Here is a 27,468-nt window from a genome sequence, read left to right as displayed (position 1 = left end):
TTCATTTAATACATCCTTGAAAGGCATTGGGATAAAAATAAATAATAATAAATATTGCAAGATGAGGTATTATCCATGTTGTAGATGACAATAGCTTTTGTGCTGATGTACATGAAACTGGGAATCTCAGCTGTTATTGGAGCTTCTGTTGTGGTGCTTGTCGTCCCGTTCCAGTATTTGGTCGCCAGAACCCTGTCAAAGCTCCAGAAAAAAATACTGGTGAGAGGTTTTCTGTTGTGTGTAGTTTTTGTGTTTATTTGTTTTTAACATATCTGTAGATAAAGATTAACATTTGAAAGGTACAAGTGAGAAGGAAATGAGGGATGCCATGGCAATCTAAAATCATAGAGCGGGATAGTCTTATTATATGGCGGTAAATGTTCACTGGCTTTCAATTTTTTCTTAGATTCAAGCCGCGGAGTTTTCTTTACAATTTTGGGATAATCCTCCCAAATAAAGACGTACTATTTTAATAGAATGTATCAGTATGATCCTCACCAGTTTACGTGTTTTCAAGTAGGACGCATAACTGTGTACATCTAATAAAAATAGATGGATGCTGACATTTTTCCTACCCTATCTGTGTGGAAAATCACTAAACTTGAGCAAAATTTTTTATTGGTGATTTGTGTAAGATTTATTTATTTATTTGATTGGTGTTTTACACTGAAGTCAAGAATATTTCACGTATATGACAGCGGCCAACATTATGGTGGGAGGAAACCGAGGAGAGCCCAAGAGAAACCCACGACCATCTGCAGGTTGCCGACAAACCTTCCCACATACATGTTTGTGTAATATCTCACAGACAAAAGCTAAATGATTATATTTTATGTAATATATCTATATATATATATATATATATTTAAATATTTTATGACATATTTTAGCCCATATTGATCTCAGAGCCTTATCTAGAAAGAAATTGAAGGTTCTGATCACAAACATCAGGTGGCATAGTAACTGATCACAAACATCAGGTGGCATAGTAACTGATCACAAACATCAGGTGGCATAGTAACTGATCACAAACATCAGGTGGCATAGTAACTGATCACAAACATCAGGTGGCATAGTAACTGATCACAAACATCAGGTGGCATAGTAACTGATCACAAACATCAGGTGACATAGTAACTGATCACAAACATCAGGTGACATAGTAACTGATCACAAACATCAGGTGACAGTAACTGATCACAAACATCAGGTGACATAGTAACTGATCACAAACATCAGGTGACATAGTAACTGATCACAAACATCAGGTGGCATAGTAACTGATCACAAACATCAGGTGACATAGTAACTGAACATAAAGATATTTTGTGAATTGTAACTCAGATTACAGTGCTTTTTGAGAGCCTTTTTGTCAGTGAATAAAATTTGTATGAAAACTACATGTAATTGTTTTTATTGCAAAAAAATCATATTTTTATTCTAATTACTTTTAATTTTAATACAGCGTGATTAATGTGGGCACCAATAGTTAGGGATCCCAAACGTTTTCAGGAAATCAAATGACTGTAGATATGGCCCTGGATATTTTATTATACCCCCCAGACGAAGTTAACAACTCAATCAATGCATCAATGTAACCCAACGAATATCCCATGCAACAGTCTATATTAGCCAAACTAAGCAACGTGATGTCCTGTGATTTTTTTAAGGTTTTCTTAGTTTTCTTTCTTAATTTTTGGAAATGTTTGGGGATGGACATCCGAGTTGGCCTAGTTGTCAGTGTGCTAGTGCAGAACATTGACGCAGGAGCTTCCGACCAGTGCGGTCTCTGCGAGTTCAAGTCCAGCTCATGATGGTTTCCTCTGAGCTCCGTAAGATTTACTCCCACCATAATGCTGGCAGTCATCATATAAGCGAAATATTCTTGTGTATGGCTTTAGAATTCAGTTAAATAAATAAATAAATATTGATTTTGTTTGCAGCACTACTCAGATGAGCGAATGAAGAAGACCACGGAGCTGGTCCACGGTATCCGTGCACTCAAACTCTTCACTTGGGAGACGCTGTTTTGTAAGAGGGTGGAAGCCATGAGAAAGGAAGAGATGAAGTTTGTCCTCAGGCATTCTCTCTTACTAGGATTGATGGGTAAGACTCACATACTTGTATCACATACTTGTATCGGGGGCCTCTGTGGCTTAGTTGGTTAGCCTGCTAGTGCAGCGTAATGACCCAGGAGCCAATGTGGTCGAGTTCAAGCTCAGGCTGGCTTCCTCTCCCACCATTATGCTGGTTGCTGCCGTATAAGTGAAATATTCTTGAGTACGGCGTAAAACACCAAATAAATAAATAAAATAAATCACATAGTTGTATCACATATTTGTACGGTGTATCACATACTTGCACAGTGGATCAATTACTTGTATAGTGTATCACACACTTGTATCACATACTTGTATCACATACTTGTATCAGACACATGTATCTCACTCTTGTATCACATACTTATTTATAACATTATTATTTATTTATTTTTGATACCAATGCTTTTTATCATATATATAAATGACCATCCACAATATATTAATACTTCTCATGGTGAGAAGTTTGCTAATGACACAACTATCCATTGTAGTGCTTCCAGCTCATGCTGGCTTCCTCTCTGTCTGTACGTGGGAAGGTTTGCCAGCAACCTAAGGAGGGTCGTGGGTTTCCCTAGAGCCCAGTTTGCTCCCACAGATAATGCTGGCCGCCGTCGTGTAAATGAAATATTCTTGAGTATGGTGTAAAACACCAATCAGATAAATGAATAAATACATTGTAGTGCTGAAACTGTTACAGAAATTAAGAAAGTTTTGAGCGAAAGTTTAAAAGCTGTTATTGTGCGGCCTTATGAATGTGGAATGTATCCAGATAAAACCAAAACTAGGTTGATAAGATCTCGTCTGTGTCTCAGAAGTGTAAAAAACAATGCCTTAAACCTAAAAATTGAAGACTCTTCAATAGAACACTAACAAAATTGCTTGGTGTTTTTATAAATGAAACACTTACATGGCAAGATCATATTGATGTCAAATGCAAAAGAATTTCAAAAGTTCTTGGAATTTTTTAGTAAGACGTTAAACCCCAAGCACTCACTCACTCACTTAGAATTTTAAGGCAGAACAAGATTTATCTGGATTTCAAGACGAGAAAAACTTTTTATAGCTATATTTTGCCACATTTCGATTACAGTAGTTCAGTGTGGAGAACTTTACAGTCACTTTCTGACAGATTATTTCAGCTTCGAAAAAGTGCAACTAAAATCATTTTAGGTTGTAAAATACATACTTCTACAGCTCCAATTCTATTAGAGTTACATTGGATTCCAATTACTGATCGCTTCATGATCAGATATGATATGATTTGTCTCATTTTTAAATCATTGCATGATAAGTCACCACTAGATCAAGAAGAATTGCTTGTTAAAAACACAACAGTACACAACAAGTTTCTTATCAACTGTTAACAAATTTCACGTTCATGATCATAACTCATGACTGCATGAACTATTATAAAAACAGTTTTACAGTAGTGTCTAATTAAAACAGCACCATCGCTTTTCTGTTTTCACGTTATTTGAAAAATTATTTCAACCAGTAAACTTATATAAGCTGATATGTACATGTGATGTTTTATTGACTGTTTTTATGTTTTTAAAAATGTAATCAGTATATACCGTTTTTACTTGTTCAGTGTTCGTGTGTTGTTATGGAGGGCCTCTGGGAAGAGCAGATTGTTAATTTGAGACAGCTACCCTCTTTAAATAAAGGTTTCTTTCATTCATACATAATATACCAAGAGGTATTAAAAATATATTAAAGACCATATTTATAAATAACTTTATTTGCTCTTTCTTCTGAAATTTGCCCCTTTTTTGTGTTTTCTTCTCCATCAAAGGTTAATAAGGTGTTTTAGCATAAAAATAGTTTTGAGACATTGTAGACAAACAACAAACAGACTAAAAATATTTCAAAGGACACTAGCATTAAAGTACAAATGCTTTAATTTACTCATTGCCTTGTTCAGATCACATTAAGGTGTACTACTACTGAAACACAATGTGTGTACATGAAACTTGAAGCAGAAAAAAAAGCAACTTTCCCTAAGATAGCCACAGCAACATTCTGGGCCAATTTTGTGTTTGTTTGTTGTTTTTTTTTTATGGTGTTTACATTTTGTTTTGTTTTGTTTCAAATGGTGCAGTCATTTCTTTGTCAGCTACATTCACATTCTGTTCCTCTCCTCACACATATGCTGCGGTGCATCCTAACAAGCCGATCACGCCTTTTGGCTCTGCCTCTATATTTGCAGAACATTCTTTTGTGACATTCATTTACATCTGAACTTTTATTTTTTCAGATTTCATCACTGTAGGAACCCCAGTTGCAGGCATGCTAATTGTAAGTTTAATAGTAAACATGCAATGTGGATTACACTGCAAGAAAGGTGTAATAATTCAATGTTATTTCCCAGAAAAATTGTCTTGTAGCACAATATGCTAACTTTAATCTGGGTGTATTGTGTTAGCTAGAGTGTAAGTTCTCCAGATATCTGAACAATGTGTGGTGGGTGTGGTTGCCGGTAATGTGCCACAAATTTTACCGATAGTCTGCCACTATTTTGCTATTAGTGTGCCATTATTTTGCCATTAGTGTGCCACTATTTTGCCATTAGTGTACTGCTAGTTTACGTGTAGTATGCAACTAGTTTGTTTGTGGTCTGCTTGTGGTCTGTCACTAGATTTTGTGTTATGTGCCACTAATTCTCTCTGGGGTGCCACTAGTTTGGCTTTAGTTTTCCTGTAGTCTGCCACTCATTTTCCTTTGGTCTGCCACTAGTTTGCCTCTAGTTTGCCTGTAGTCTGCCACTAGTTTGACTCTAGTTTTCCTGTAGCCTGCCACTAATTTGCCTGTAGTCTGCCACTAGTTTGCCTGTAGTTTGCCACTAGTTTTCCTGTAGTCTGCAATTAGTTTTCCTGTAGTGTGTCACTAGTTTGCCTGTAGTGTGCCAGTAGATTGCCTCTAGTGGTCCACTAATATGTCACTAGTGTGACACTAGATTGCCTGTTGTATGCCACTTTGTCTGCAGTGTACCCCTAGTTAGACTGTAATTTGTCTAGTTTACCTGTGGTTTGTCACACATGTGAACATGGTGTTCTCATAGTTAGCCTGTGGTGTGCCATTAGTTTGCCTGTGTCTTACTACTTGTCCACATGTTGTGTGCCACTAGTGTGCCTGTTGTGTGCCATTAGTTTGCCAGTAGTTTGCTATTTATTTACCTGTTGTGTGCCAGTAGTTTTCCTGTAGTGTGACAATAGTTGTTCCTGGTTTCTGAAAAATCACTTAAAATGTATGGAATTCTAAGGGGTTAAAATGTATCTGGACTATGCTGATAATATGCTGAATAATATGACCCTCTGAATTGTGATCGATTAGAACTGTCTGTTTGAATACGTGTATGTGTGCAATTGAAGAAAATCCTGACTTCTACCTGATCCTTCACTGACTCTTTGTTTGTATAGACCTTCTCCGTCTACACCCTAGTGGAAGAGGAACCTATGACATCTGGGCGGGTCTTCTCCACTGTCGCGCTCTTTAACGTTTTCCTTTTACCGCTGTTCACCTTTACCCTCGTGTTGCATAATATCGTCAATGCCCGTGTCAGTGCCAATCGAATTGTCCCATTCCTAATGGCTCCTGAGGTTGAGGGGTTGAGTCTTCATGATGATCACATGACCTCAGAGGCAATACAGGCGGCGGAGGAGGGCGAGGAACGAGTGGAGGTCAGTTGGTGGAGCTGGAAGGTTTTGACCTCGGATTTTGACAATTGATATCTTCTTGTGGTTATTCAAACATGTTCATTTACAAGTTAATGCTAAACATTTGATGTTTCTTGTCATAAAATGACACAACAGATGTCGCACTTTAAACAAAGTGTGTTTAGTGCATGTGAAAAGAAATTGCCATATATCCAAAATGCACATCACCCAAAAATTATTTGATATTTAAAGTCCTGGTGGTTTTTTCTTCACCAAAATGCCACCATCTTATAGGAGAAATATTCTTGAGTACAGTGTAAAACTCCAAGCAGATAAATAAATAAAATACTTGCAGTAGTCTCCTTATGTGACATTTACTGTTCTATCATTTTCTTTCTCTGATATGGCTGAAATACTGAGATTTATTTAATCTGTGAATCTATCAGTCATTGGCTGGCTTCCTCTCCGGAAGGTCTGCCAGCAACCCGCGGATGGTCGTGGGTTTCCCCCGGGCTCTGCTTAGTTACCTCCCACCATAATGCTGGCCGCCGTCTTATAAGTGAAATATTCTTGGGTACGGCGTAAAACACCAATCAAATAAATAAATAAAATATCAGTCATTGTACAAGTGAAATATTGAGCAGAGAATTCTGACCAAATAAAAGAACATAAAAACTAATGTGTAATGTATCTTCTCACCACAGTTTGGCCATGACTTAAGCGTAAGATTTCAAATTGGATCTGGAAAGTTCCTGACATCTGCCTCCAGAAAAAGCTCGGAGGGATTTAACCATGGACAGAAGCAAAACTCATCAACAGAAAAACTTCAGGCACCGATGAAGAAGATACGAAAGCACAGCGCACCGCCGAGAATGATAACGGGATTGGATGCAAGAAAACACAAAGATATGCGACCAAAACCCTCTTCAAACTCCCTTAACGCCAGTCAACTGGTACCCCTGGACCCGGGCCGTAAGAGTGGCCAATCAAGTAGCTCCTCTGTGGATAAGAATGAGTATCATGCAGGAACGACCTCTGACCCTGACTCCGACACTGAACAGCCTGTCATGGTGTCTAGTTCGGTATCCACAGAGGATGTGTCTGACATCAAGACAGGCCTAGGGGAGTCTCTGGTCGAGGTACGAAACTCTGTGGAAGTCAAGGGAGGCAACTTCTGCTGGGAGTTTGACAGTGATCAGCCTTTTCTGAAAAATATCTCGGTGAAAATTCCAGTCGGTGAGTTGTGTACTTGCAAACTGAATGCCACTGGCAATTAAAGTCATGTCTGTCATGTACAATTTGCAATCTTGCATGATGTATAAAGATACACCGTTTTTCACTGAAATTCATGAGTCATTAGTTTACATATACTGTGTTTTCACGCTAAGTAAAAAGTGAGCACACGAAGAAATCGATTCGCTATAACATCAGGTTTTTTATTCAAAGACTGAGCTTTTCAAAGACTTTTTCGTGGAAAAAGTGGCAATTCATTGATACATGAAGTAGCACAATATTTTATCCGTCTAAATATGTAGCCTTTGTGACAGAGTGATTGCTCCATGCCATAATTCACTATTGTGGGTCTCTTTATTTTCTCGTTACCGGTGGCTGATGTTTGGGGTAAATTTCGTGTGATTTGTACTCTGTCAATAATTGAAATTGGACTTGTGTTGACTGAAGTCTTCTTTTATTTGGACAAGCAAGTATAATATTTCAAGAGAATTTAGATAATGCACAGAGCATTCATCTGGATGCACTGTTCAGATTAGTTTCTAGTATACATGTAAAGCGTTGCATCATTTTTAATTTTTCAGATGTTTTTTTTTTGGTCTTTAGATCATTTCCTTTTACAGACCGAGAGGGACAACCACATATTCCATAAGTTAGTTATGCATGACCATTCTGTCTTGATTCATTACTATTGAATATTTGTCAAAAAGTGATGTCAAAACAAATTGCTCATGTTGTGAGTTTCTGTCAGTCTAGAGTGACAGTCTAGAGTGACTGCAGTGTGTGTCGGTTATCATTTTGCAGTATCAACTAGCCGTAGGGGGCCAGCTTGAGTTCATATATAGGCAGTGATAATTACTTTAATCAGTACAAAAATATTTTGTCTCTGTTTTTAGTCTCTGAAATGGTCTTTCGAAACAGAAAAAAAAGCCTCGATTTTGCCCGGAAAGTAGTTGTTAATACGTTAAAAAAGGATTTCTATGATACACTCACCTTGGGGGTTTTTTTTTTTTTGGTATTGTTTTTTGAAATTTGGTGAATTTCTTATCAAAAAGATTATGGTTGGCATGAAATGTTATTTTAAAGCCTTTGTGTGCTCCCCAAAGTGCATTTCTGTCGGTCAGACTTTTGGTGAAATTCAGTATGTACATGTAGATATGTTATGTAATCATTTACATGTACATTCAGATCACGTTTCTTTTTGTTTTGTTTTTTTTTCATATAACACAATTGTACCGTATTTCACTTTGGTATCGAAAAATACACTCTCAGAAGCACACAGAGGTTTTGAAATGATACTTTTGATACAGACTTTCAAAATTAATCAAACTTCACAAAAAAAAATCTTTAATTGTACTTTCTTAACGTGGATGAATCATTCAGAATCAAGCTAAATATGTGACGCTGATTTTAGGGGAAATATGGTATTCCGGCATAGATAAATGTATCTGAAGTTGGCCAGGCCAAGTTGGTATTAAACTCCACCAAAACCACTAATGTTCATACATGTACATTACATTACATTACATTACATATGCTTACACCCGCATAGCTGATACCTTGCCCCATAATTACAGGTAAGCTGACGGTTGTGATCGGCCAGGTTGGGTCGGGGAAGTCTTCCCTCCTCTCTGCTCTACTCGGGGAGATGATCACCCTATCAGGGACACTGGAATGGTGCCGGTAATTCGTACATTATTTATTCCGATTATGAATGGTGATACCATTTATACATATCTCGTTTTAAATAACCAATAAACCTTGGCTTTGACAATATTAATTTTTTTTATACCTGTCGTTAAATGCCAACAAGACCGCCATAGTTAACGATGTAGCTTTCAGCATGTGGAACTGTTACCCTAACTCCTTGATCTTTTTGCTTATGAGAGAACAACTTTCAGTGCAATTTATACACATTGATAATCAGATGTTGGAGACAGAACTACATTGGTTGGGTTTGGCCAATATCAGAGTATCACAGAAAGTATAATTTTATCAGTCCACACGGAATGATGCCTTCAGAATATACTTGAAATAAACACCTTGCAAACATGCAGAAAAGTTGAAAAGTGACAGTAAATTTAGCTTTACCTACCTAGAACGACCAAACAATGTGGGAGCTTTTGGCCCAGGTTGGCATGCATCAAGCATTCCCCATGTAGGTGATCACTGGTCAGGTGTTTGGCTACACCTCCTAGTTGCTAGGCCAGCAACCTGCAAATGGTCATGGGTTTCTCATAATACCATATTGCTGGCTGATATTGTATAAATGAAATATTCTTGAATACGGCATAAAACACCATTCAAATAAATAAACAAATAATAAGTTGCTAGGCTACGACTTAAGAATTGTTTAATTAGGGCATAGGTCAGGGCCATACCTAGAGTCATTTTAGTTCCAGAAAAAGTTTGAGCTCCCAAACTAATCAAGTTGTATTAAAACTAACAAATAATTTAGCCAAAATATAATAGTTTATGAATTAAAAGTTCAGTTTTTACAACAAATTTCTTTCATTCACCAACTTAAAAACTGTCGAGGATCATCATGTGGCTTTAGCCTTTTACACAGTTTCATTGATGCACAGTCATGATGCCACCTTTAAAAGTTTGGGATTAGAACCTTAGTTTTTTGGGCCTTTTTTTTTCAAGATATGCCCCTGTGAGTGAAAAATTCTCTAGTAATCATTCAAACAACATAAATCAATCAATCATTTTCTTTTTTTTGTTTTAGAGGGACCAAAATAGCGTATGTAGCTCAGAAACCCTGGATTTTGAATACATCCCTGAGAAACAACATTCTTGGTGGTCAGCCATTTGTCTGGAAAAAGTGAGTATTTTTTTGTTGTCTTCCCAAAGTTTTTAATGACCAGTCTAAAGTGCTATGCCAAAAAAAAATTTTAAAAAAAATTCTTGTTTACTACTATGCAGCTCTTTAGCTGATTTTGGTTTTATGTTAGAAATAGTTTCACAGCTTTGGGTGAATTATGTCCTTTCTAAGTCCGGCCTTCTGCACAGATAAAGTTGACTGCCATCAGGGGCCACTTTGACAAACTTTGTAACTCAGTTTTTCGTAGTTTTTCTCGTAAGTGACATCGTCTTATGGCAGTATAATAAGCCAGACATCTTTTGCACAAAATGTTTTGAGAAATATGATTAACCAAGTTTAGTGGAAGTGGCCTCAGGGACCCGTACTGTACATACATAGGTGCAATAAACATGGTGCAGACCAAGACATATTTATTATTTATCTAATTACAGTTTTTTTGTGATACTCAAGAATATTTCACTTATATGTATACGATGTTTGCCACCGTTATCGTTGGAAGAACTGGGCAGAGCTCGACTGAAACACACAATCCGTAGGAAACTAGCATAAGCTGGACTTGAACTCACAGTGATCGCATTGGTGTGAGTCTCCTGGGTCATTGTACTGCGCTAGCATGCTAACTGCTTGGTCATGTGAGATCAATCCCTAAGACATGATTAGCTTGATATAATATATATTGAATGTATGCTGTATGTTTCTGCTGATGTCACCCTAACACTGTTTGCTTAAGTGAAGTCATATGGGCATGGGGTATGAGGAATGCTCATTGCCTAATAAGTCATATGGGCATGGGGTATGAGGGATGCTCATTGCCTAATAAGTCATATGGGCATGGGGTATGAGTGATGCTCATTGCCTAATAACTCATATGGGCATGGGGTATGAGGGATGGTCATTGCCTAATAAGTCATATGGGCATGGGGTATGAGTGATGCTCATTGCCTAATAACTCATATGGGCATGGGGTATGAGGGATGGTCATTGCCTAATAAGTCATATGGGCATGGGGTATGAGGGATGCTCATTGCCTAATAACTCATAGGGGCATGGGGTATGAGGGATGCTCATTGCCTAATAACTCATATGGGCATGGGGTATGAGGGATGCTCATTGCCTAATAAGCCATATGGGCATGGGGTATGAGGGATGGTCATTGCCTAATAACTCATATGGGCATGGGGTATGAGGGATGGTCATTGCCTAATAACTCATATGGGCATGGGGTATGAGGGATGCTCATTGCCTAATAACTCATATGGGCATGGGGTATGAGTGATGCTCATTGCCTAATAAGTCATATGAGCATGGGGTATGAGTGATGCTCATTGCCTAATAAGTCATATGGGCATGGGGTATGAGTGATGCTCATTTGCCTAATAAGTCATATGGGCATGGGTTATGAGGGATGCTCATTGCCTAATAAGTCATATGGGCATGGGGTATGAGTGATGCTCATTGCCTAATAAGTCATATGGGCATGGGGTATGAGGAATGCTCATTGCCTAATAACTCATATGGGCATGGGGTGTGAGGGATGGTCATTGCCTAATAACTCATATGGGCATGGGGTATGAGGGATGCTCATTGCCTAATAAGTCATATGGGCATGGGGTATGAGGAATGCTCATTGTCTAATAACTCATAGGGGCATGGGGTATGAGGGATGCTCATTGCCTAATAACTCATATGGGCATGGGGTATGAGGAATGCTCATTGCGTAATAACTCATAGGGGCATGGGGTATGAGGGATGCTCATTGCCTAATAACTCATATGGGCATGGGGTATGAGGAATGCTCATTGCTTAATAAGTCATATGGGCATGGGGTATGAGTGATGCTCATTGCCTAATAACTCATATGGGCATGGGGTATGAGGAATGCTCATTGCCTAATAACTCATATGGGCATGGGGTATGAGGAATGCTCATTGCTTAATAAGTCATATGGGCATGGGGTATGAGGAATGCTCATTGCCTAATAAGTCATATGGGCATGGGGTATGAGGAATGCTCATTGCTTAATAAGTCATATGGGCATGGGGTATGAGTGATGCTCATTGCCTAATAACTCATATGGGCATGGGGTATGAGGAATGCTCATTGCCTAATAACTCATAGGGGCATGGGGTATGAGGGATGCTCATTGCCTAATAACTCATATGGGCATGGGGTATGAGGAATGCTCATTGCTTAATAAGTCATATGGGCATGGGGTATGAGTGATGCTCATTGCCTAATAACTCATATGGGCATGGGGTATGAGGAATGCTCATTGCTTAATAAGTCATATGGGCATGGGGTATGAGGAATGCTCATTGCCTAATAACTCATATGGGCATGGGGTATGAGGAATGCTCATTGCTTAATAAGTCATATGGGCATGGGGTATGAGGAATGCTCATTGCCTAATAACTCATATGGGCATGGGGTATGAGGAATGCTCATTGCCTAATAACTCATAGGGGCATGGGGTATGAGTGATGCTCATTGCCTAATAACTCATATGGGCATGGGGTATGAGGGATGCTCATTGCCTAATAACTCATATGGGCATGGGGTATGAGGAATGCTCATTGCCTAATAACTCATATGGGCATGGGGTATGAGGAATGCTCATTGCCTAATAACTCATATGGGCATGGGGTATGAGTGATGCTCATTGCCTAATAAGTCATATGGGCATGGGGTATGAGTGATGCTCATTGCCTAATAAGTCATATGGGCTTGGGGTATGAGGGATGCTCATTGCCTAATAACTCATATGGGCATGGGGTATGAGGAATGCTCATTGCCTAATAAGTCATATGGGCATGGGGTATAAGTAATGCTCATTGCCTAATTAGAAACTGATTGATACCAAGTTGAGAGGGAAATGGCTATTGCTGTTCAGACCTGTTTAATCCGTCTTCCAAAATTAAATGGCAAAGATTACTCTAAAATGAAGTATAGATCACTTGAAAGACCATTAAAAACTGTCCAGGAAAATAGTTGGATTTATGTTTTTTTTCTAATCGGGTAAAATTGTGTTAATAGCTCAGATTCTGCGGTGGTCTGTTGTGACCCAGAAGGTATCTATTATGTAACATCTATGCTTTTGGCCTGAAATTATTTTGTCTCAAGGTCAAATCAGTGAATGCATTCATAGATCTGTATATATATGCATTTTGAATGATGAAATGTGACAGTGTAATGTGTGTTAAGGACCGAAAAAACTTATGTGACGTCAGTGATCTCATTGTGGTCAGAAAAGGTCACAATAAAAATAAAATTCCAATAAAAGTCCAACTATTTTTCTGGACAGTTTTTAATGGTCTTTGATCTGATACGTACTTTATTTTAAGGTGGTTTTTGCCGTTAAGTCTTGAAAGTAAGCCCAATCCTTTCAGGTGTACTTTCGCCAGTGATCTAGTTAAACCTTATCGTACCTTCTGGTTTGTGACAAATGAATAATTCAGTAATCTTGTGATCAGCTGTGAGGACACATATGACAAACTTCATTCTGTTTACTCTCTTGTTAGGTACAAACGGATTCTAGCTGCCTGTGCTTTGAATACAGACATCGAGCTATTACCTGGTGGTGATTTGACGGAGATCGGAGAAAAGGTATTCCTGTCGACATCAACCTAATAAAGCAAGAACAAGGTGTCTTGACCCTAACTTTTTGTACAAAGTGACTTCAAGCAGTGTGTGTACAAATGACTTCAAACTTTTTTGTGTACAAATAACTTGAATCTTTTTGGTAGTAAAATAACCCAAATTTTTTGTATACAAAGTGATTTTGACCTTTTAGTGTACAAAGTGGTGTCAGGATTTTTCTATTCAACGATGACAAAGTGACTTTAATTTTTTTGTGTACAAAAAGCGTAGAGCCATTTGTTGGTGCTTCTGCTGTTTTGCACGCAAAGTAACTGCTTTTGGTCATATTGTACCGGAATTTATCCGCATTTGTCAGTTAATTTAATCCCCCTTTGTGTGCAAAACTATAATAACAGTAAATGGGATGTGTTGGACATTTTGGGGGAAACTGATTTAGGGGTTTTAATTTGTGTGAAAATGTACCATTAATGCCATTTCAAGTATGTGAGATATTTTATTTTTGGTATTTACAGGGTATAAATCTGAGTGGAGGACAGAAACAGCGAGTCTCTATTGCTAGGGCATTGTACTCTGAAGCCAACACTGTCTTGTTGGTAAGTCAGAATAGTGTGAGAGGCAAAGAGATCAAAGTAGACATAATTGCACACATTGAGAAATTTAAAGCGTCGCTGTGTTATAAAATTTAATCAGTCAGGTATGAGTTATTTCTATAACCCAAGAACACAGCTACTTCTCCTCATGAAGCATGAAGGGGACAGTGCAACAACTGGTTAACCCGTGTCAGTATAATGGCTCGGGCGGGGTGCCTTACTTGCCTTCGGTAAGGCATCTCAGTGAAGCAGCACTAGATTAAAGATTAGTGGAAATCTGTCCTGCACCAAGGAGGCACATTACATGCACTCTAAGGATTTTTATGTCATTATATGACTGAAAAATTGTGACGTACGACGTTAAACCCCAAGCACTCACTCCTCACTCTCATGAAGCTGGCCTTGCCATTTAGCCATATGAGTGTGGCGAGTATACGAATTACACAGCATCAAGTTTCCGGTTTCTCTAACAAGGCCTGTCTCATGGCCTCCTCAGAATTCAAGATTAAAAGTTGATTTATAGAGTAACCAAGCACCTCAATGTCCACCCCTGATCCAAAATAACTTTACCCCCCACCCAATCTCAGTATACTGACATACTTGGCCAATTCCTAATTGAGGGCACGTACATTCTGGTACTTTACTTGTACCAGGCAGTAGCAACCAGACGACAAAGTGAAAGATAATGTGTAAGGTATATTGGACGATATTCTGAAAAGTACAGCTGACAATAACCAGAAATTATAGTGTATAAGACACTGTACACAGCGTGTACGTTATTTCTTCTAGTTTTAGGATAGATCTAAGTATTGCTGAAAGAAAAGAAGTACATTTCTCTCTCAGTTTTTGGGAAAGTGAATATGTTGGTCAATAGATGTACTAATCATGAGAAAAAGAGAAACTAAATATTCCGGCTACAATTACCTGTATATTGGCCAAAAAGAGCAGGCAGGGTGTCCCGACATTGAGAAGAAATATTAGGATTAATTGTGCAGGTCAGCAACACCTGGTTTTAGACTTATTTATCTGTGAAGCAGAGGTTTGTATTAACTCCCATCTTATTCAAACAATGTTTTCACTGCCGTCTGTGAGTGAGGTAGCATGTTGATGCGAGTAAAACGTCAAATGCCCTGATGTCCGCCGTCTTGAATATCCTCTATGCTGGATTTCCAACCATGAGGAACCCATAATAACAGCACATACAGTCTGCATGTCTTCTTTTCACTTTGCAAAAACAAAGTCGATGAAGAAAGCTGTTTTTAAGTAGTAAACAAATATTTATTTATGTATTTGTTCAGTTTGGTATTGTTTTTGTTTTTTTTTTTGTCTCTTAAACAGGATGATCCACTTTCAGCATTGGACAGTCACGTGGCGAAACATGTGTTCAACACGGCCATTACACAACGCCTGATCAGAAAGAAACACACAGTGATCCTGGTGACCCATGCCGTCCAGTACCTGTGCAGAGCTCATCACGTATGTACTGAGTGACCACAGGTAGACATACAGTGTTAATATGACCCATGCCGTCCAGTACCTGTGCAGAGCTCATCACGTATGTACTGAGTGACCACAGGTAGACATACAGTGTTAATATGACCCATGCCGTCCAGTACCTGTGCAGAGCTCATCACGTATGTACTGAGTGACCACAGGTAGACATACAGTGTTAATATGACCCATGCCGTCCAGTACCTGTGCAGAGCTCATCACGTATGTACTGAGTGACCACAGGTAGACATACAGTGTTAATATGACCCATGCTGTCCAGCACCTGTGCAGAGCTCATCACGTATGTACTGAGTGACCACAGGTAGACATACGGTGTTAATATGACCCATGCTGTCCAGTACCTGTGCAGAGCTCATCACGTATGTACTGAGTGACCACAAGTAGACATACAGTGTTAATATGACCCATGCCATCCAGTACCTGTGCAGAGCTCATCACGTACGTACTGGGTGACCACAGGTAGACATACAGTGTTAATATTACCCATGCTGTCCAGTACCTGTGCAGAGCTCATCACATACGTACTGGGTGACCACAGGTAGACATACAGTGTTAATATTACCCATGCTGTCCAGCACCTGTGCAGAGCTCATCACGTGTGTACTGAGTGACCACAGGTAGGCATACAGTGTTAATATTACCCATGCTGTCCAGTACCTGTGCAGAGCTCATCACGTATGTACTGAGTGACCACAGGTAGACATACACTGTTTATATGACCCATGCTGTCCAGTACCTGTGCAGAGCTCATCACGTGTGTACTGAGTGACCACAGGTAGACATACACTGTTAATATGACCCATGCCGTCCAGCACCTGTGCAGAGCTCATCACGTGTGTACTGAGTGACCACAGGTAGACATACACTGTTAATATGACCCATGCTGTCCAGTACTTGTGCAGAGCTCATCACGTATGTACTGAGTGACCACAGGTAGACATACAGTGTAATATGACCCATGCTGTCCAGTACGTGTGCAGAGCTCATCACGTATGTACTGAGTGACCACAGGTAGACATACAGTGTTAATATGACCCATGCTGTCCAGCACCTGTGCAGAGCTCATCACGTACGTACTGAGTGACCACAGGTAGACATACAGTGTTAATATTACCCATGCTGTCCAGTACCTGTGCAGAGCTCATCACGTACGTACTGGGTGACCACAGGTAGACATACAGTGTTAATATGACCCATGCCGTCCAGCACCTGTGCAGAGCTCATCACGTGTGTACTGAGTGACCACAGGTAGACATACACTGTTAATATGACCCATGCTGTCCAGTACTTGTGCAGAGCTCATCATGTATGTACTGAGTGACCACAAGTAGACAAACAGTGTTAATATGACCCATGCTGTCCAGCACCTGTGCAGAGCTCATCACGTATGTACTGAGTGACCACAAGTAGACATACAGTGTTAATATGACCCATGCTGTCCAGCACCTGTGCAGAGCTCATCGCTTATGTACTGAGTGACCACAGGTAGACATACAGTATTAATATGACCCATGCTGTTCAGCACCTGTGCAGAGCTCATCACGTATGTACTGAGTGACCACAGGTAGACATACACTGTTAATATGACCCATGCTGTCCAGCACCTGTGCAGAGCTCATCACGTATGTACTGAGTGACCACAGGTAGACATACACTGTTTATATGACCCATGCTGTCCAGTACCTGCTTGGGATTTTCTTCGTTTATTTTGAGGGCATTTCTCTGCCTAGTCTGAAAAAGAAATTAAATTTTTTGGGAAAGCCAGATGTTGACGGAGAGACATGATCTTCATACTATAAATCTTCAACTTTTTCATCCCCTAAAGCACTTTTTTCCAGTGGTATTTATGCATACAGTTGTTAAGAAAATGATTATAAAAATAAGTTGTTTTGCTATTAAAGGTTCAAGCTTAATATCTCTACAAGTCATCATTGTGATCATAGACCCGGAACATCCTTACTGGTTGATCCTCTCCGGTAGAAGTGGGAAGGTCCTTCAGCAACCTGCGGATGGTCGTGGGTTTCCCCAGGGCTCTGCCCAGTTTCCTCCCACCATAATGCTGGCCGCCGTCGTATAAGTGCAATATTCTTGAGCACGGCATAAAACACCAATCAAATAAATAAAGAAATAAAATAAATAAATAATATCTCTACATGTCATCGTCCCCTTAGAATGTTTCAAAATATTGCTTTGGTGGCAGGCTAAGGGGAGGGTGGGGAGGGGTGGGGGTGCATGTGACAACAACCACTGCTGACTACTTTAATGTATCCCCTATTTGCCCTTAGTCCGGATGAGCTTAAGAATCTGTCCCTGATGCCTTAAACAATATACATGTACTTCTACATGTGCGTCCCACTGATGTGGAAACAAGCAAAGCTTTTCAGGGAATGAATGAATTATCACGGCTTAACGCCACTTATACTGTACTTCAGTCATAAAGTTAATTTTTAGACGTGGGAGACTCTCCCTTAATAAAATCTGAATGTGGATAAATTGAGAATTGCCTTTAAACCTGAAAATAGGGGTAAGAAATAGGATAAATATTGTCAGGTGTACTTTTATAGAATTTTGTTAAAAGATGTTCACTTTTGTTTTTGGTGTAGATAATCGTGATGAAGGATGGGAAGGTCAAGCATCAAGGAAGTTTAGGGGACATCAAGAAAGCTGACCCACAGCTATACGAGTCATGGAGGCTCACTTTGAGAGAGGCCAAGTATGTCACTTATATATTCGTATCCGGTCTCTCTGCTTATACTACACAGGTTTAGACTGTAATTTTAAATGAGATGATGATTACATCTAAATATTTCTGACCGGCCCCAATAGCAAAGTTTTGTAGAGCGTCCTCTTCCGGGAGCAGTAGATTCAGGGTCAGCCACAAGTAAGACCTTAAAAGAGCAAGTTGTAACTTCCTCACTTGGCATTCAGCATGAAGGGGATAGTGCAACGACTAGTTGACCCATATCAGTGTAATGGCTCGGGCAGGGCGGCTTACTTGCCTTCGGTAAGGCGTCTCAGCAGCACTAGATTAAAGAGCGCTGGAAATCTGTCCCACAACAAGGAGGCACATTACATGCACCCTAAGGATTCCTTCGTCGTCATATGACTGAAAAATTGTTAAATACGACGTTAAACTCCAAACACTCACTCACTCACTAAATATTTCTGAGTTTTTTTTCGGTACACCTATTTACTGTTATCCTCTGCAGGTAACTCGTAACACCTGTTACTCACATATTGGCTTATAAAATTAAATTTTCTGTACATGTATTTACAAAGAATAGCTCAAAATATTGCATTTCCCTGAACAGAAGATTCCTACCTGTACATTTTACAGTGTTAGTATGATTTTAAAGTTTGAAAAAGTTACGATACAATCTTAACTTTATAAAATGTACGAAGTTCACTAACTGTTTTTGAGTGATAAAACAAAGTTTTGTTGAGGCTGATATTTTATGAAAGGTTATTTGAGCTATTTTAGAACAAGCAAAAATTTGATTGTATTTCTGCGGATCAGATTTATTTATTTTTATCATAATTCTCTGGTACAGCCTCGTTAAAATTCTGAGAACAATTGTATCATTGATATACATCTATATCAGTTAATCCAGACTATACTTACATGTTACTCACTTAACGAAGTAAGTCTTTTTCAGATGGGGCTCAGTTGGTTAGCGCACAAGCACAGCGTAATGACCCAGGAGCCTCTCACCAAGACGGTCGCTGTGAGTTCAAGTCCAGCTCATGCTGGCTTCCTCTCCGGCCATAAGTGGGAAGGGTCTGACAGCAACCTGCAGATGGTCGTGGGTTTCCTCCCACCATAATGCTGGCCGCCAAGGAATAAGCGAAATATTTTTGAGTACGGCGTAAAACGCCAATGAAATAAATAAATAAATAAATATTTTTCCGATAACTCATCACCCTGATAACACAAATAACATTTATTTGTTAGGACGAAGATAACTCACAACTTAGATACGATAAGAATTATGTGTTGCCCAGGAACCAATTCAACAAAGCCAGTTTTGACATAAGTCAAAATTTGAAAGATTATTTAAGATCTTATTTTCAAGCCTTGTAAAATAAAATTTTGACCACCTCATCAATGTTATCTCAAGACAAAAGTGTGAAAAATTTCAACTTCTTAAACCAAAAATTAAGCATTGTGACTATGTTTTAAATTTTGACTTAAGTTAGAAATGTCTTTGAGAAATTGACCCCAGATAACTCACATCTCAAATACGACTTACATTTACCTGTTATTCAGAAAGCAGTTGCCAATTGTTGTAATTTTTCAACCTTTTGATATATTTGCAAGATATTTTTTTTCTGTGTAGACTCATGAAAATTATATTTTATGTGAAACTCTGAGATTAGCCAACCAAACCAATTTAATTTTGTCTCTAAAATCATTAAAGAAAGATGCATAAATGAAACTGAAAGTTGTCTTTCATATGCAAAATTGTTGAGCAAATAGGGTAATCCTAGGATTAAGATAGACGTCTGTCTTAATCCCAGAGTAATCATAATCTGACTCAACTCAAAATCAGAAAACATGTACTGCAAATCTTTTTTTAGCGGAAATTGTGCATACAATTATCATGAAAATGATGCTACAAAAGATGCAAGCTTCATAAATCTTTGCAAATTATTTCTCTTCATCTAATGGTTCTGTCAAAATACTTGCAGAGGCAGTTGAAAAGGTTGAAGAATTAAGGTATTACATGCTACTCGGGTGCATTTGTGTATGAAAACCTTGCCCATCCAATCCAGTAACACTTGCTGTGATCTAGAGTTGACCCTTGGGTGCATTTGTCAGTGGTGTATGAAAACCTTGGCCGTCCAATCCAGTAACACTTGCTGTGATCTAGAGTTGACCCTTGGGTGCATTTGTCAGTGGTGTATGAAAACCTTGGCCATCCAATCCAGTAACACTTGCTGTGATCTAGAGTTGACCCTTGGGTGCATTTGTCAGTGGTGTATGAAAACCTTGGCCATCCAATCCAGTAACACTTGCTGTGATCTAGAGTTGACCCTTGGGTGCATTTGTCAGTGGTGTATGAAAACCTTGGCCGTCCAATCCAATAACACTTGCTGTGATCTAGAGTTGACCCTTTGGTGCATTTTTCAGTGGTGTGTGAAACCCTTGGCCGTCCAATCCAATAACACTTGCTGTGATCTAGTTAACCCTTGAGTGCATTTGTTAGTGCTGTATGAAAAACCTTGCCCTTCCAATCCAGTAACGCTTGATGTGATCTAGAGTTGAGTGCATTTGTCAGTCGATCATACATGTTATTGTCTGTTGTCTTTTTTTTTGTTTGCAGGAAGAAGGAAGAGAATGAGCAAAGTTCCGTGACTCCCCTGAGCCCATGTGTGGGTCAAGGCCCGGCTCAGACACAGAGCAGGTCAAGTTGGACGTGGAAAGTCAGTCACGCAGGGGGTCACTTCAGGTAAACACACAGGTGTTAAACTGATGTACATGTAGTTAGGACTTTATACACAATAGGCCACCTTTTTATAATGTAATGGTGTCCGAAAGGCTAGATTCCAAATATGGTTTTCATGATATTTTTACATATTTTTTCGTCACCAAATGAAGTGCAAAAAAAAACAAAAAAAATTAAAAGACATTTAGATTTTAGGGTGGACTGTTTTGGCCATGTTACTGAAGGACAGTAGCATCATAGATTCATTCTTCAGATTCAAATCGGTCTTTCATACATGCTAGAACTGTTATACATGTCTGTCCACATTAAATGCAGGTGTAGATGTACTGCAGTACAATATGAATATTCATGTTGAATGGAGAAATATATCAATCCGAGCATGTTAAGCAGGTAAAAATTACGGGTGACATCACTGTGCTTCAGTGTTATTTATATGGTCCAATGAGTCCACCATGCAACCTCATTCTTTGCTTTCATTTTATTCACCGTAAAAAAAATAGTGTAAAAATACAGGTAGCTTGACAATCATATTTGGAATGGGAGTGATATTGCCTTTTAGAAGATGCATGCTATATTTTTAAGTCCTTTTCTTTTTAGCTTGTCGCGATTGTGACATATCATCTGGAAGAACCTTTACAGCATTGATAAACTCTTTACTACATTCAAAAGGCTGGCACATATTTAACTTAATTAACCCAAGTGCATACATGGGTTTGTAGGGAATACAAATATGTGGAGAATATTGAAAAGATTACTTACTTTCTATAATTTACATGTACTTGCTGGTTGCTCTTTCAAGAGGCTTCTGTGGCCTAGCAGTTAGCCTGCTAACGCAGGACGGTGAGCCTTGAGCCTTCCATCAATGCAGTTGTTGCGAGTTCAAGTCCAACTCATGTTGCATGGCTCGCTCTCTGGTCATGCATACGAAGCTCTTTCAGGAACCTGCAGATGGTCGTTTGTTTTCCACTGCTCTGCTCGGGGTTTCTGTCCAGTGTTACGCTAGCCACCATTGAAATACCACCTAAATTGAACTATCTACATCATGATTTTCATGAGCTAACATTTGTCTTGTTTCTGGACCTGTGCTTTATTCAGTCCCAGGGAATGCGGTTGCTAGGCGTGGCTTCGGGTAGACAACTGTCCAAATTGTCCGTGATGACAGAGGCTAGCTCAGAGGATGGAGATGGTTTGGACAATGGTAATGTTTGTCTTAGCAGAATTCTCATTCTTTATCATTTTCAAAACCTTATTATTAACCCATGAAGTGAATGAAATTCTGGGAATGAAACCATTATTGGTACAAATATTCAGTTGTGTTAGGATTGTGTCAGTATCTTGAAAGAGCTACAGTACAGCTGGATCCTAGCCGAATATCCTTCGCCCATCATAACCTGACCATACGCGAAGGGTCTGGCCATCATGTGATGACCCTGATCCACTCTCTACTGCCGTCCTGACCATCATTGTGCCATCATGAGGTTATCACCCTGCTATCCTCATCAGAATTTGCCAGTGTTCATGCTGTGTTTGTAACAAACTTATTTAGGGAAAATCCATCCTGTCTGCATGCATTGACAAGTAATTTTTCCTGCATTGTTACATTCGAGTCTGTAGCACCGGTGTTTTATAGCCTACTTCCTGGACTATTGTGTACGCCTAGCCTATATGATACAATGTAGGTTTAAAACTTACACACTTGTACAGATTTGAGAACATAGGCCAATGATGCTGTGACGTCATCATTTAGCTGTTGTAAATAATCTACAGACATCTAAATATTTACTATAATGTAGAGTTTTCATGCTTTTTCACGTCCAAGAACATACACATGTAGCTGTTAGGTCGTTGTCATAAAATCACTCCTGGATCATCAGGCCTTGATGGTACCGTGGTGGCACCATTATACACGAATCCTGGTCAGATTGTGGGCCTTTCATACGCATACGATGGGAGCATGGTGAGACCATTGTGGCGTAGGGTGTTCGACTGAAATGTGACTGTACTGCAACCAACTCACAAAAGGAACTAGAGGCAATTTTTAGAACCGTTTTAGGAGACCTCTGTTGCTTAGTTGTGGTTAGCGCGCTAGCACAGAGTAATGACCCAGGAGCCTCTCACCAAAGCGGTCGCTGTGAGTTCAAGTCCAGCTCATGCTGGCTTCTGCTCCGGTTGTATGTGGGAAGGTCTGCCAGCAACTTGTGGGTGGTCGTGGGTTTACCCCGGGCTGTTCCTGGTTTCCTCCCACCATAATTTTGGCCACCGTCGTATAAGTGAAATATTCTTGAGTACGGCATAAAACACCAATCGAATGAATAAGTAAATGGAACAGTTTTAAGGGAACCAAATTTACTCCATGGCTCTGAAAAGTGTTTAACTGATACGACCAATGAACTAAAATCTTTCATGGTTTCTGTACAATTTCCCTGATGTGACGGGAAAATATTTCTAACATGACATTCACGTGATTTGGTCTGGTGTCAGATAAGCACTGGATGGGGTGTCATGTCTGGTGTCTTTGACATAATATTTCAGTAGCGACAGCACTTCGGCAGCATGGATTTGCCCTATCGCTAAAAGAAACAGTATATTTACACACCTAATGACTCCTCGTTGCCCTATGACTGAAAAATTATTAAGTAATCTACGACTCTACTACCCAGGCATACATATGTCGATACAAGTGCAGCCTAGGACAAAAAATGCAAATCAGTACTATAGTAATAGTAAATTGATATGTAAATAAATGAATCCCTTCTTCAGGTGACAGCACCACGGGTCAGCTAATTAAGGAGGAGCACAAGGAGACTGGGTCCGTATCACGACACATCTACTTCTCCTTCCTGCGTGCCTGCTCCCTCTGGTTGGTCGTGCTCCTGGTGGTCTTAAAGTTGGCCCGTCAGTCCCTGGTGGTGGCCGCGGACTACTGGCTGTCTGTGTGGGCGGGGCGTGTGGACGCTGTGGTCAGGTACAACACTACTGGCTTACAGGTAGGCTCACTAACATACACCCCTTTATAGGTAGTATAAATCACTGAGATAATGTCAGGTGGTCAGTCTCTGATGGTGGCTGCAGATGACTGGCTGTCTGTGTGGGCGGGGCATGTGAACTCTGTGGTCAGGTACCAAAGGCTTATGGGTACACTCACCAACATACCCTTACTAGGTAGCTAATACCTACATGTAGAACTTGTACACTGTCAGGATTCATAATAATTGCTCTGATGTCATTGTTAGTTTCAAAGCCAATTGGTGTTTGTTTAGAAACAGGTGAAGACACAAAAACCAGTACCTCAGCTGCAGTGATGGTGTCATTGTTTGGCTTGTAATTGTAATGGAGGACATGTATATTCCAGTATCCTACAGCTGATGTCATGTGTCTGCTGACACGATTCTCTCCCTTGGTGCGGTTGTAAATACAGTGGCGAGATTGCTGAAGTGACTTACCTATACACCGGTTTCTGGGGAAGAATTGACGGGTCTTTTGCAGGGTAAATTCATTGCATGGTTACACAGTGATGGAATATGGAAGTAGGTGGTGTGAGTAACCTTCACATGAGGGTTTCTGACACATTATATTTCCGTATCCTATGGCTGAGTAAGCTTTGCAACTAACAATATGCACACTGTTATGAGGTTGGTGGTTTACCCAGCCACTTTGGTTTTCTCCAAACAAAAAATTGGCTGCCATCGCGTACAAAAAATTGTCTGCCATCTAATATGAGAGAAATATTCGCAAGTATAAAGGCATTAACAAATATGTGTAGTAAAGTATAATGAGAAGGGGGGCTTCCGTGGCCGAGGGGGGTTAGCACACCAGCACGATGACGCAGGAGTCTCTCACCAATAAGGGCGATGTGAGTTCAAGTCCAGCTCCTGCTGGCTTCCTCTCTGGTCATACGTTCAAAGGTCTGTCAGCAACCGGCAGATGGTCATGGGTTTCCTCTTCCACCTCTGCTCGGTTTCCTCCCACCGTAATGTTGGCGGCCGCCGCCTTACAAGTGAAATATTCTTGAGTACAACGTAAAACACCAGTCAAATAAATAAATAATGAGACATTTGTCCGTTGACATGTCAGGAGCTGACAGACAAGGAGACAGGTTACTACATCCACGTATACTTCATTCTCTGCGTATCTGCCGTCCTGCTTACCCTGATCACAACCCTGGCAGAACAGTTCATCATCTTCATGGCCGCCTGTCGTCTGCATCTCCGGATGCTGAGGAACATCATCCTGTCACCTATTAGGTACAGATATACAGTTTGTGTTAACCTTGTGTTCATACCATTTAGATCACAGTGCATACTCTTTGTGAGATAAAAGGATACCTGGAGTCCACTCTACAATGCTCCCTTAAGCCCATTTACCATAGTGACACCAGGTGCAGTTTGCTACCGGTTCGTAGAGTGGGTGCAGCACTGTGTTTGGGTTGAAGACAGTTCTAAAACTGGATTTTTAGTGCTGCTGAAAATATTTTGTTTAAGTATCTATAGGCACTGTATTTTTCATCTGTCTTGTATCTGTGCGCTCATTCAAAGAATGTCTGTAGTTGCTGTATAACTGAAGAAGCTTTTAAAGTTAATTTACAGTGCATAAATGTACAAATGCTGTAAGAGGCGTTTATGAACTTGAGAGAGAATAACACTATACTTTCTATATAGAGAACAATTTCTGATGTATTTCTTTGCAATGTTTTGATGTCTATTCTAACATTGTTGTCAAACATATAAGGCGCTTGACAACGATGTGTATAGAATGTAGATTTACATTGAAATGTTGCATGTAAATTTACATTGCAATGTTGCAAAGAAATAAATCAGAGGCACATCTATACAGTCAGTTGATGAGAGGGTTTGATTCACTCTGCATCTTTCCATGGCAACCAGCTTGTCGTTTATCTTCCAGTAACACCAAATATAGGCATGTACATGTATACATGTCTGTGGCACATACCCTAATTCCTCAACCTTTTCACACATGAAACAGCAACTTTCAGTGCAATTTATGCACATTTGTAATTAGATTTTGGAGGTGAAACTACGTTGGTTAAATTGACCAATTTGAGAGCTTTGTAAAAGGTATAATTTTATCAATCTACAAAGAATAAAATCTTCAGTATACACTTTGCAAACATGTGAAAAGGTTGAAGAAATACAGTAGCATTAACTCAACGAATTATGTAGCAATTGTTAAATCTGTGATTGGAACATGCATATTGATGAGGCTGCTTTTTGCCCGTCCTATTTATTCAACTCGCATGTTGCAGTGGTAACCAGATTGTCATTAAAATTTAAATGATTTACAATACACAAATGTTTAATGTGAATAAGAATTGGTGGTTTTTGTTTTGTAGGTTTTTCGACACGACGCCTAGTGGCCGTATTTTAAATCGATTTTCAGCTGACACAGCTGCCATTGATCTGGTAAGGCTCAATTCTGTACCCTTTGCTAGTCTCCTAAAAACTTACACTGTCTCTAGAACCCTTGGAAAGGCACTTTGTTTCTTCAGTTCAAGCTTTTTCTTACTTCTCTGTCCCATAAAAAAGAACTAACCTCCTCACCCACCCCCAACTGAACAAATATTGTTTTAAAATGAGTTCCTGGACTTTTTGCTGCAGTATAGTTATATTTTTTTGCTTTATAAATTTTGTGGTTTTGAACCCTTGTCATTTTGTAAACATTTTTTTTTTTTTTTTGTTGGTGACACTTTTGGTTTACATTTTGTGCATTTTTAACAGAAAATGGGAGCACGTGTGGCACACTTATCGCGCTCTGTGTTAGGCTGTGTGGCAGGTGTGGTTGTCGTGACGATCAGTACACCTTACTTCCTCTTACTCATCATCCCTCTGACAGTACTCTACATCATGGTACAGAAGTTCTACCTGGCCACATCCAGGTGAGGCGTGCTCTTTTTAAATCTACACTTTAGTTATCTTTACCTATGCTAAGTTCATTTTCTCATACCACTGTAGAACTAACAACCTTAAATTTTAGATCAAGTAGTTCATTTGCTTTAAAGATGTAGAAAGTACTCTAGCATTGATTGGTGTACATGCAGTTTGAGCGCTCCATACACATGTATTTACAGGTATATCATTGTTTATGCATATACTAGTACAGGAGACCTTACAGAAACTGTAGCTTAAAGCCTTTTTTGCATCTTTTGAAGAAAGATGATAACTGTATTGTACTTTTACGGGTTAGGCCAAATCATATACTAGGTATTATGGGACATACCGCCGAAAGAAAATTCTGAATTTTTGAGTTGGTTCAGCTAAGTAAAAAAAAAAATGAGTTGCATTTGACTTCTAACTAAACTTCCTGGGCCTGTATTTTCCGAAAAATGTCAATTAAGAGAATTACAAGGGGAAATCCGTCACCGATCTAAACTGTCCACCCGACGAGATAACATGGAAATGAGGCAGAACAGAGATTCGTACAGTACAGCGTTCGCTCATCGACCGCACATGTAAAGAATACCATAGATTGAAAGCGAATTGAAAGTCTAGT

At 39.5% G+C, this 27,468-nt stretch overlaps 1 protein-coding gene across 1 annotated transcript in view; it reads left to right on the top strand.

Moving 5' to 3' along the window:
* The window catches only part of LOC135477006 (ATP-binding cassette sub-family C member 9-like), a 51,199-nt gene that overhangs the window by 8,312 nt on the left and 15,419 nt on the right, over positions 1-27,468 (top strand). The window contains 18 exon segments of the mRNA XM_064757153.1: positions 85-219; positions 1,944-2,106; positions 4,360-4,400; positions 5,522-5,782; positions 6,463-6,994; positions 8,566-8,671; positions 9,720-9,815; positions 13,334-13,418; positions 13,925-14,005; positions 15,341-15,478; positions 18,118-18,227; positions 20,839-20,951; positions 20,954-20,964; positions 22,057-22,159; positions 23,722-23,948; positions 25,036-25,205; positions 26,312-26,381; positions 26,697-26,854. Of these exon segments, the coding sequence (XP_064613223.1) occupies positions 85-219; positions 1,944-2,106; positions 4,360-4,400; positions 5,522-5,782; positions 6,463-6,994; positions 8,566-8,671; positions 9,720-9,815; positions 13,334-13,418; positions 13,925-14,005; positions 15,341-15,478; positions 18,118-18,227; positions 20,839-20,951; positions 20,954-20,964; positions 22,057-22,159; positions 23,722-23,948; positions 25,036-25,205; positions 26,312-26,381; positions 26,697-26,854 (2,600 nt within the window).

Source organism: Liolophura sinensis, chromosome 10 (assembly GCF_032854445.1).
Source record: "Liolophura sinensis isolate JHLJ2023 chromosome 10, CUHK_Ljap_v2, whole genome shotgun sequence".
NCBI lineage: Eukaryota > Metazoa > Mollusca > Polyplacophora > Chitonida > Chitonidae > Liolophura > Liolophura sinensis.
This window is presented reverse-complemented; position numbering and strand designations above follow the sequence as displayed.